The sequence below is a fragment of the Barbus barbus genome (assembly GCF_936440315.1).
Source record: "Barbus barbus genome assembly, chromosome: 14".
NCBI classification, from domain to species: domain Eukaryota; kingdom Metazoa; phylum Chordata; class Actinopteri; order Cypriniformes; family Cyprinidae; genus Barbus; species Barbus barbus.
This window is the reverse complement of record NC_136742.1, coordinates 20,326,599-20,338,175: the sequence shown is the minus strand read 5'-3', so window position 1 is coordinate 20,338,175 and position 11,577 is coordinate 20,326,599. Positions and strand designations below refer to the sequence as shown.

Genomic DNA, 11,577 nt, shown 5'->3' with positions numbered 1-11,577 from the left:
GTATAGTTCGCACAAATTTGTGGAGAACGCATATAAAATTTATTACCCTTAATTTTAGAGCTGAATATAAATTACAGTACTGATACTGAATAAACACAATAGTTATTATATCACAATTACGCTTATGAAGTAGCCTAGGCCTATTACCATGAGTAGCCTATAGAATGAGGTTTGGGTAAACAGACTATAAAAATAAACAGAGCACGATAAGTGAGTTCTACATCAGAGGAAGTGTGTTTCCAAAGATTTTCCATCGCCTTGTTCTGAAAATATTTGGGTATAGTCCCATTCGTCCCCGAAAGAGGGAGACAACGTCTGGGAAAGAGCGCACAGACTGACGGTAGCGGGCAACGGAGCATCCGAGCATCCCATAGCCTTCCTTCCCTCAGTGTAGCGGATCGCCGTAATACTGAAGCACTATCTGCAATGTCTCCTGCACGAGCACGAGCTCTTCTCGGGCTCCTGATCACACTTTGCACCCAGAGCCCACTACTGTCGGGTAGGTCAATCTGCTTATCTCTATTTAAATAGTCATTCACAAAATCAGCTTTGTATTTTTTTAGAATTATGTAGAATTTAAATTTAGAACTATGTTTAAAATATAATTCCTAAAGTAGCCTATATTTGTCTGGTATAATTGCCTTATAACTTATGACAAATAGCTCTATTGAATGAATCACCTGCGGTTTGTGAATCTGGAGGTCTAAGTCCTGTTTGTTTTATCACAGTGTGTGTGGAAACCATGTGCCAAACCTTTATTAAACATTTCAAGCGCTAATAATGCATAATGGGTGAGACAGTAGCCTAATTGAACAGCTGAACCACACAGGCAGGTGCACAAACCTTAAAAAGTGTACTTGCTTCGCTTTACGTTTTTAAAGAACATTAAAAACATTTCAAGAATAAGTATATTTTTTTAGCAATTTGAATCCGTTTCAAAAAGGTAATCATAGAAGTATGACATCTATATCTGTGTGTGTGTGTGTGTGTGTGTGTGTGTGTGTGTGTGTGAGAGAGACAGAGAGAGAGAGAGTGTACACAATTGAAATTGATGCTTACTGTATAACATCTTAAACTGATGGTGGTGATGTCACCCTTGTAGTTAATTTCTGTAGCTAATTTATTAGAGGTTGCCTGGAGTGCACAAAGAACACAGAATATTAATTTCTGTAGCCAACTGTTAAATAAGATATGGATATTGAATGATATGGATATTGGATATGGATATTGAATGATGCATATATAACAAAATATGACCAAATTTTGATTCCCGGTTGGATTTCCAGTTGGATTCCTGATACAGATAGACAGACAGACAGACAGACAGACAGACAGACAGACAGATAGATAGATAGATAGATAGATAGATAGATAGATAGATAGATAGATAGATAGATAGATAGATAGATAGATAGATGGATAGATGGATAGATGGACTGTACTGTAAGTGCAGATCTCAGCAAGTGATTTATCAAATTAGAGCCAGTACAGGAAGTACAGTTAACCTCTTTAAAAGGTCATCAGGGAGTGTAAAAGCACAGATGTTTTAGACATTCTTTCACTTTCAGCTCTTCAAATCAATTTTAGCCACATTTTCTCTCTCCTCACATCTTTCTTTCACTCTGCCTGTCCCTCCTAATTCTGAGGAGAATGCAGTGGAGCAGAGGAATCTTGGATGAGAAAAGTGGTAGCTAAGTCCTACTGAGCTGTTTTAGCTGCCACGTTACAACAAGCCTTTTTCTTTCTCATTTGCTCTTTCTCAGTGTTTTGGAAATGTTCTTTATTTGAGGTCACCCAGTGCAGCCTGGGACTGCCATCAGCAGCTGCATATTATCCAGTATTCTTATCTTTCCTCTTCTGTCCATCTTCAACAAAACAAAATACATCCAACACAACTAAATCTTAAAGCCACCAGCTGCTTAGCTTTACTGATTTCAAGCCAAAAAAAAAACACTTCTAAATCATTTAATACTGCCCAACTGCAGCTTCAAAACCATTCCAGACATCTGCTTGACAGATAAAAGATATATTGGAAAGAATGAGTCTCAGGATTTTGTTCCACAACCCTGGACTTTAACATCACGTCTGTTGTTATTCTGGTAAGAATGAGCTTGTGTTGTCAGGTAAGAGCTCTGCCAGAGAGTGAGAGGAAGAGAATCATGCCTTGATCAGCTACTGGAATTTAATCTTGCTCAGATTTTCACCAAGGAATTTGCGGAAAGTCTTTGATTGACGCAGACCAGGCTTGAGTGTTTAGAATCTCAATCTGTCGATAAGTGAGTGTGTTATGGTACAAGATGCCAGCATGTAGTTGGCATGATGCCCACACTCAACCTGTCACTCAGGTGTTTAAGCATTGTCTATCATCAGATGCCCTCCTACGGAACACCTGGGTATTTTGTAGCTCATGCTGAAAAGTCTGTGTAAAAGCACTAAGCTATTGTTGACTTAACAATAATACACTCTAAATGCTTCTTGCATTTGTTTGAATGTCATCCAGGCACCTGAATGAAAATAATAAGTAAATATTATGTTTGTGAGAGTCTGTTTATGCCTTTCATTCAGAAAATGATGTCAGAGCAGCAGGTGCTTGCCCTACAGGTCTTTCTATGGGAGCTTATTAAAAAAAAAAAAACAATCCAAAAGAACTGAAAACAGGACCACAGGGCATTTACTTTCACCTTCCTAATAAAAGAATAGATAATATAAATGGCCCGGGAGAGTGTGAAAGAGTTTCAGGACAGCTATTGGGGCAGTTCTTACATTCCAACAATCTTACATTTGTTTTAAGTATGTACATGTGTTTTTATGCCTTGCTATTCTAAATATTTGCTTTTCTGGGATTTATTGAACAGTCATTTGCAAAGTCTGCTGATGGAAATACATCATCAATCTAACTGGATTACATCGAAATGTCAGAATTGCGATAGTAAATTGTGATAGTCTAGGAAACTTCAGTTAGAATGGGTTAAAAATGACAATGTTTTTTTTTTTTACAGCTGTCATGAAGTTTATAACATGTCCAGCTATTACTTCAAATTAAAAAAAAAAGATTATAATTTGTTGTAATTTACACTAGGGGGCCTTAGCAAACTTCTACGTGAACCGCAAGAAGATGGTGATGGTGCAGTGGATAAGACACATGCCTTTGGTGTGAGAGACCCGGGTTCGAATCCACTGTGAGACACCAATGTGTCCCTGAGCAAGACACTTAACCCCTAGTTGCTCCAGAGGCGTGTGACCTCTGACATATATAGCAATTGTAAGTCGCTTTGGATAAAAGCGTCAGCTAAATTAAAAAATGTAAGATTTCAATTTATTTTAATCATTTTTTTAAAATGTTTTTATTAATAAAATAAAAGAGAAAACTAACAATTATTATTTTTATTTTTGTCTCATCAAGAACTGTTTTTTAACTGATTAACTGAGGAACAGTTCTTAAAACTTCTGGAATCAAAAAATAAATCACAGTTAATCTTTGACTGCAGAATTACCCAAATTTGAGAACCACTGATCTAGGTGATGTCCACTCCCTAATACGAGCCTCAGTTAGTTTCCTCCAGTATAAAATGTTTATTTTTGGAGAAAGATCTAATTCTTATGTTTTACACGTCTTGATTTAATCAAAATGTGAACCCACCCTACATCATAAATTTTAATATGGGCCAAGTCACAGACTGAGGTTTGATGTTTCTGTGGCCTGTGTGTGTGCACAAGTTGCAGTAATTGAAATGACATGTGTGATGTGGTTCCAAATTATGCGGAGGGATGTTCCATTGCCAATATTACATTATAAAGCAGTGACCGAAAGGCATATGTCCATGTGTATACTTAAATAAGTGAGAGAAATTGATCTCTCTCACCAGGCTTTATGCCAGAGTCATGCTGCTGTACAGTAAACAGGCACAGCAATGAGAGATTTGCTCACTCCAACTCTAAGTAGGGTTATAAAAACAGCCTGAGTACTCTAAAGAACTTCACACAGAGTTTGATTAACTGAGGGTTGCAGCCCTTATTGCTCTTGTTCAAGCTGTAAGAAAGTTAACTTATACAACAGACCTACATTACACACTACGACTCTCACTAAGCAAATAGTCATGCTAAGTTTACAATTTAGTTTAATTTTCCTTCGATATATGGCCCTCAGCAATACTTAATTCTGACTGGTCAATCACATAATCACATGTACTCATCGGTCAAATGTTTATGCATAATGACCACTAAACAGTATAACTGACCATTGTTCTAGGACAATTTTCATAGCTGTTTAATACATGGAGTAATGTGTAATCTGTCAGGCATTATAGCAAAATGAAACCTTTCTAGCTTATGCAAGACCATGACAATGATGCTCAATATCCCTTACTTAGTCCAGTGGTTCTCAAACCTGTCCTGGGGACCCCCAGCCACAACATATTTTGTATGTCTCTCTCATAGGCCACACCCATTTCAAGTCTTGCCGATTCTGCTGATGAGTTGAATCAGGTGTGTTAAATGAGGGAGACATACAAAATACGCTGTGGTTGGGGGTCTCCAGGACAGGTTTGAGAACCACTGACTTAGTCTAATAGTTGCTTGTAAGATAGTTAATAATTGATTTGCTGAGCTTAGCAACTGCAATCTTACAAAAACAAATTCACCAGACTGTACTTGCAGTGTGATTGACAGACAGCTGTACTATCTCCCAGGTTCTAAGCCACTGCCGCCACGTAATGTGAAGCTGACCTCGGTGGATAAAGGGTTAAAGGTCACATGGGATCCCCCCGGTGAGCTGGATGGACGGCCTGTTGATGGCTACAGCATCGGCTACGGGAAGTCCATGAAATCACTGCGCTTTATGACTGTCGACAAGGACAGACGGTCAGAGTTACTAGAGGACGTAGGTAAGAGTGTAAATCATTCATTCTTTAAATGAAAAGCTAGAGACTCGCATTGAGTACTTGAGCACTATGTCAGGCTCTCATGTGCATGTTGTGTTGTTTTAGAGCCTGGAGTCCTGCATTTTCTCAAGATGAGTGCAGAGAATAAGGACGGGATGAGTAAACCTGTCTACAGGGCAAAGACTCCAGGAGGTGTGTGCTTGCATGTGTGTGTAGACAGAGATCTGCATGTTTCTCTATGACTCTCTGTTCCCTTCACTGTTGTACATTGGTGCATGGATAGATAAAGTACAGTATGCATATAAAACACATATGCATGCTTTTAAACACATATGCGTGCTTTTAAATTTCGCCAAAACGTTTGTCATCATTTACTCACTCTTAAGTCTTTCCAAACCTGTAGGCATTTCTTTTCTTTTGCAGAACACATTTGAAAAATGTCTCTGTTTTTTGTCCATGCAATAAAAGTCAATGAGGTCAAATGTTGTTTGGAACTCAGACTTCTTTTGTTTTCTGCAGAAGTCACAGGTTTGGAACAACACGCGAGTGAGTAAATGACATCAAATTGTATATAAGTATAACAAAACAGGAATCCCTCAGTGTTGTATAGGTACAGTGGCCCCTAAAAACATTTAAGTTGCACATAAAAATATATGACTTTAATTAGAATATCAAACATTAAACCGTTCATAAACTATGGAGATCTACTACCGTTCAAATGTATGGGGTCGGTAAGATTGTTTAAGGGTGCATTTATTTGATCAGAAAATACTGTAAAAACACTAATATTGTGAAATATGTTTTACAATTTTAAATAAATATTTTGTATTTTTATATATTTTACAATGTAATTTATTCCGTGATGACAAAGCTGAATTTTCAGCAGCCATTACTCCATTCGTCAGTGTCACATGATCCTTCGATAATTATTCAAATACTATATGCTTACTTAGTGCTCATCAATCTTGAAATATTTAATATTTTACTTAATATATAATATAATACTTAATATTTTTGCACTTATTTTCACTTATTTTTAACTGTAGCTCAAGTGTACAATTTTACTGGTCACTGTATACACTCTCAGAAAAAAAGTACAAAAGCTGTCACTGGGGTGGTATGCTTTCAAGAAGTACACATTTGTGCCTTATTTACTTCTAAAGGGTGCATACAAATACCTTAAAGGTACATATTACCTGAAGTGTACATTTTAGTACCTAAATAGTACCTTTCGGAAAAAAAATACCGCCCCAGTCATAGCTTTTGTACCTTTTTTTCTGAGAGTGTTCCATGGATGTCATTAAACGTCAATTTACACTTTTATTAGCCTCATTAATTTAGACTCGTTAGACTCTAACACACATTATAATATGGTTTTTACAAGGAAAGTAGTTATAACTTTAATGCTCTCTATGTTTTTTGTTCATTTCACAATATTAAGCCAGACCGGATGGCTAACACACACTCATGTGTAGACCTCAGGGTTTGGGGATATATGGTCGTTTCTGTTTTTCAAATAATTGGCATCAGCTATTGAATTCCCCAAAGATAGAGCATTTATGTGATCTGTCCTTGATTTTGTATCCAACACAGAGCTTGAGTCAAGGCTTAAGGCTCTTGTGTTGTGGTAGCCAGTCACTCGTCCAACGCACTCCACATAAATTTTTTCATAAACATTTTTTTAGTACGTCCATGTCCCTCTCCAACAAACAGGATCTGGGCATATTGCTGAACATCCCACAGCATTTATCCCAAAACATCTGTCATTATAGAAAAGCACATTAATAATCCTGCAAATAGATCATAAATGTTCTTGGCTGAGGATGTTTTTTAGCAGTTGTAAACATATCTGGTGTTTCAGCTCCTTGTTTTAAGGATAGCTGGTTGTTTGATTGCAATATGCGCTAAGCTTTTTTATATTATTTTACACATTTATGTGTAATATAATTCAGCTTTTGTTGAGTAATTCAGTCATAAAAGCATCTATAAAAAAGAAATTGCTGTAAATAGTTGATAAGGTCACATATGTTTTACTACTTTATTATAAGCAGATTTTTTTATATAAGGATAAACAATTAATTAAACTAAATTCAAAATAAAATACTAAAAACAAAGCAATTGTTTCAAAAACTACAAGTGAATTTAGGCATAACGACATTATATTGTACAGCATGAAAAATTAATATTTTGAGAATATTTGTATTTTCTAAAAAATTATGTTTAAAAATAGCTATTTATTAAATGTTGTTTTATTAAATGTTTTAAAATTATGAGTGTTTTATGCAAAGATAAAAAATTAGCCAATAAGTGTGATGGTACCAATTTATTGTCAGTCCTTATGTGTAACCACAGTGCTCTTTTTTCCTGCAGGGGGAGAGTGGGTGAAACTGGATGGTTTTGCTGTTGAGCCTTTCAACAGATCCTCTCCAGGTAGGCCCAATACTTTCCCAGCCTATGATTGATAGACAACACTTTTATTAGGAGTATTGCCAAGCAGGTTCAAGATAAACACAAGAAAAACGTTAAGAGAACACAATTTTATGTCAAACCCAACCTTCTTGGAATGCAAGTTCTACTTCAAACTACTTCAAGTTCTTAAAAAATATAGTTGTTTCTGTACATTAATGGCAAATGGCAGATTTCAGACTTGCAGGCTTATGGAAAACATGTATGTTGTTACTCCCTTGAGAAGGTTTAAAGTTCCGACGTGTTTGGATGCCAGAGACCTCCGATACCCCAAGTTCCTGGAAAGACAGTGGCAGTTTGTCAGCTGTGAATTTGTTAAATCAAAGCTTTTATTTCTCTTCTTTATGAATCCACTGAGCCCACTTGAAGCCAAACTCGATACATGCAAGCCCTCAGAAAAGAAGACGGAATCCCAGATTTAAACCAAACGAAGAGTGTTTTAGTTTCTTACAATCTCAAGTGTAAAAGAGATGAAACCCCATAAAATGGAGAATTCCACAGATTGAATTACATGTGATCAATGGTCCAGCATACACTGCAAAAAAAAAGTTTTTGAAGTTGTAAATAAAACATCTCAGGTTAGTATGTAACCATGGTTCCACGAAGGGAACAAGATGCTGCGTCGAAACGCTAGGGGGAACACCTCCAGCGTGACCGCGCTCTGAATCACATGTGTAATCTGTCCAATGGAAGGGCGAGACGTCACGGGCGGGTGACATAATCGACCAGGAAGCATAAAAGCACGTGCGGCAGAGCCGGCATCAGCTTCTAGGAATGAAGCAAGCGCTGGCAGGGATGCCGGAAGTGTGGCCTTCGAGAAGCAGACGTCTCGTTCCCTTCGGGGAACCATGGTTACATACGTAACCTGAAACGTTCCCCTTCAGGAACTCAAGCTGCGTCGAAAACGCTAGGGGAACGAGATGCCCACGCCGCCAGACTTCCAAGTCCCTGCCCTGTGTGTATCCCTCGGGAGCACAACGCGGGCGAGAGAAAAAGGGCCACGAGTGCTGCGTCCCAAAGGCCAACTTCTAAGAAGTCATCAAGGAGAGAAATCAGGTCCGAGAACCATACTTGGCACGGCCAGAACGGCGCTACCAGTAGTAGACTGACCTCGTCCTGGCGCACTCTCGCCAGAACGCCCGGGAACAGAGCGATAGGGGGAAAAGCGTGCAGACGAAGCCTCGGCCAAGTCTGCACCATAGCATCCAGTCCCAGAGGAGCTGGAGGAGTCAGAGAGAACCAGAGGGGACATTGAGCTGACTCTATAGTCGCCTGGCCAAACAGTCTCCATATCTGCTTCACCACCTCGGGGTGAAGCATCCATTCCCCGGGCCTCGGCCCCTGTCTCGACAGAACGTCTGCTCCCACATTGAGATGCCCAAGAATGTGCACTGCTCTTAATGAGAGGAGTTTGCCCTGGGACCACACAAGGATCTGGTGCGCCAGCTTGTACAAGGGTCGTAACCGCAGACCTCCCTGGTGGTTTATGTACGAGACCACCGACGTGCTTTCGGTGCGCACCAACACGTGGTGGTCTCTTAGGTCTGGGAGGAAGTGTTTGAGTGCTCGAAACACGGCCAGCATCTCCAGCCAATCGATATGCCATGTCAGATGGCGGCCACTCCACAGACTGCGGGCAGGGTGGCCACTCATGACCGCTCCCCAACCGGTGAGGGACGCGTCCGTCGCTAGTGTTACACGGTGACAAGGAGCTCCCAACACCGGGCCCTGGGACAAGAACCAAGGTTTCCTCCACATGTCTAAGGCACGTATGCATCGTCTCGTGACCTTGAAAGTACAGAGTGGTTTTCCCCTCGGGGAGAACCCCTTGGTCTTGAGCCACCACTGTAGGGGTCCCATGTACAGCAGGCCAAAAGGTATCACGTTGGACGCAGCTGCCCTCAGACCCAGCAGTCTCTGAAACTGCTTGACAGTGAGTGACCTTCTTTCACTCTCTTGACTGTGAGGATCGACTCGAAACGAGCAGGGGACAGATGTGCCTGCATTGTGGTTGAATCCCACACCACGCCCAGATAAGTGGTCCTCTGTAATGGAGAAAGCACACTTTTCTTGGTGTTTAGTCTTAACCCCAGGTGTTTCATGTGGGCGAGAACGACATCTCGCCGCCGTTTTCTCTGATTGAGCTAGGATCAACCAATCGTTGATATAATTCAGTATGCGGATGCCCTGAAGCCGCAGCGGGGCCAGTGCCGCATCCACACACTTCGTGAAAGTACGGGGTGAGAGTGCTAGGCCAAAGGGAAGAACTCGATATTGGTAAGCTTCGCCCCCGAAAGCAAACCTCAGGAACTTCCTGAGAATGGGAAGGATGAAGGCATGGAAGTGTGCGTCCTTAAGATCGATCGTGACAAACCAGTCCTCGGACTTGATCTGAGATACTTACCTGTTTGAGTTTTGAGCATCTTGAACTTCAGTCTGCTGACTGAGCGGTTCAACTGATGCCGATCTAAAATGGGACGCAACCCTCCATCCTTCTTGGGAACTATGAAGTACCGGCTGTAGAACCCGGACTCTCTTTCGTGAGGAAGGACCACCTCGATGGCCTCCTTCCTCAAGAGAGTACTCTACTTCTCGTTCCATTACCAGAGCCTACTCAGGGCCCACCAGAGTGGGATTCACCCCGTTGAATTGAGGCGGAGGAGAACCAAACTGGATTCTGTAGCCTCGCTCTACAGTATGCAGGACCCATGGAGACACATTTGGCAGTAGCTTCCACGCAGCCAAATAGTCTACTAAGGGAACCAGTCTCTCGAGACTGGCCTCTGGTGTACCCAGAGTGGCTAGCTCGGTGTCCTGGAACGGCACACCGGCAGGAGACGGCCGAACTAGCTCTAGAGACCCCCGAAGGGGTGGAGAGCATCTCAGCTCTACTACGTTTCGGGTCGGAAGAAACTGAGATGTGTGCTCGCTGGAGATCGATGCGCCCTGGAACACCGTACGTGGCAGGGTTGGCAGACCGATCTCCCGAGGGCACTGAGGAGAGACGGGCACCGTGTACCGCGGTGTACGCCGATCTTCCCCAGAGCGGCCTGCCCTCATGAGTCCTGGACCATAGCATCAGGACTGCCTCAGCTGAAGTCTCCTATTGAAACGACGGTCCTCAGACCCGCATCATTTATAGGAAGACTAGACTGATAGAACCAGAGTCTGCTCAGGCAGGACCCAATGAGACATGCTTAGCAGGGACTCCCTCACCGCCAGGTGCCTACTAAGGGAACCAGTCTCTCGAGACTGGCCTCTGGTGTGCTTAGAGCTGCTAGCTCCATGCCCTGAAGCAGAAGACCGGCAGGGGACGGCCGCTCTAGCTGCTCTAAAGACCCCCAAAGGGGCAGCGAGCCTCTCAGTTCCGCTACATTTCCGGGCGGAAGTAACTGAGAGAAGCGATCGCTGGAGACCGCTGCGCCCTGGAACACTGGCAGGGTTGGCAGACCGATCTCCTGAGGGCACTGAGGAGAGACGGGCACCGTGTACTGCGATGTACGCCGCTCTTCCCCAGAGGGCCCAACCCTCAGAAGTCCTGGGTCATAGGCAGCAGGACTCACAACACAGATCGACAGATACACACACACAGAGTAGCGGTTGCTGAATGACAAAAAGCTGATGCCGGCTCCGCCGCACATGCTTTTATGCTTCGTGGTCGATTACGTCACCCGCCCGTGACGTCTCGCCCTTCCATTGGACAGATTACACATGTGATTCAGAGCGCGGTCACGCTGGAGACGTTCCCCCTAGCGTTTACCACGCAGCTCGAGTTCCTGAAGGGGAACAGATTATTCAGTTTTCTACTTCAAAATTTATTGTTTAATTCAATGTGTTACTTGCTGTTTCTTTGTAATTATTTGTGAAATTTACTAGCAGTTTCTGAGTGAAAAATAATTTTCTCAAAGCAAATCCTACACCAACTGCACCTCTGTCATAGACTACATAGATTTTGTTGCAGACTTAAAATAGACAATACAGCTGAATGTTTGGTTTGGATATGTATAAAAATATTTGGACACTACTGATTGTGGTCACTTCCTTAACATCTCCAGAAATGGCATTTCATTATTATTTTATTCCCTTGGTTTTCCCATAATGATATCCAGTCCATGTTTGTTCTTTGCTATTGCTATTGTCATGATGTTACCATAGTGTTGCTCTAATTTTTCTCTGGCTTTGCCGCTGGGTTAACAAAAGACATATGCTTTATGTCATTTTGCTGGTAACC

General features: G+C 41.8%; 1 protein-coding gene across 1 annotated transcript in view; it reads left to right on the top strand.

Annotated features, from left to right (window-relative positions):
- The first annotated feature begins 393 nt into the window (after positions 1–393).
- The window catches only part of LOC306879787 (fibronectin type III domain-containing protein 1-like), a 38,747-nt gene continuing 27,563 nt past the window's right edge, over positions 394–11,577 (top strand). The window contains exons 1-4 of the mRNA XM_079432975.1: positions 394–499; positions 4,689–4,883; positions 4,986–5,072; positions 7,251–7,310. Coding sequence (XP_079289101.1) covers positions 427–499; positions 4,689–4,883; positions 4,986–5,072; positions 7,251–7,310 — 415 coding nt within the window. The 5' untranslated portion in view covers positions 394–426. The remainder of the gene's footprint in view (positions 500–4,688; positions 4,884–4,985; positions 5,073–7,250; positions 7,311–11,577) is intronic.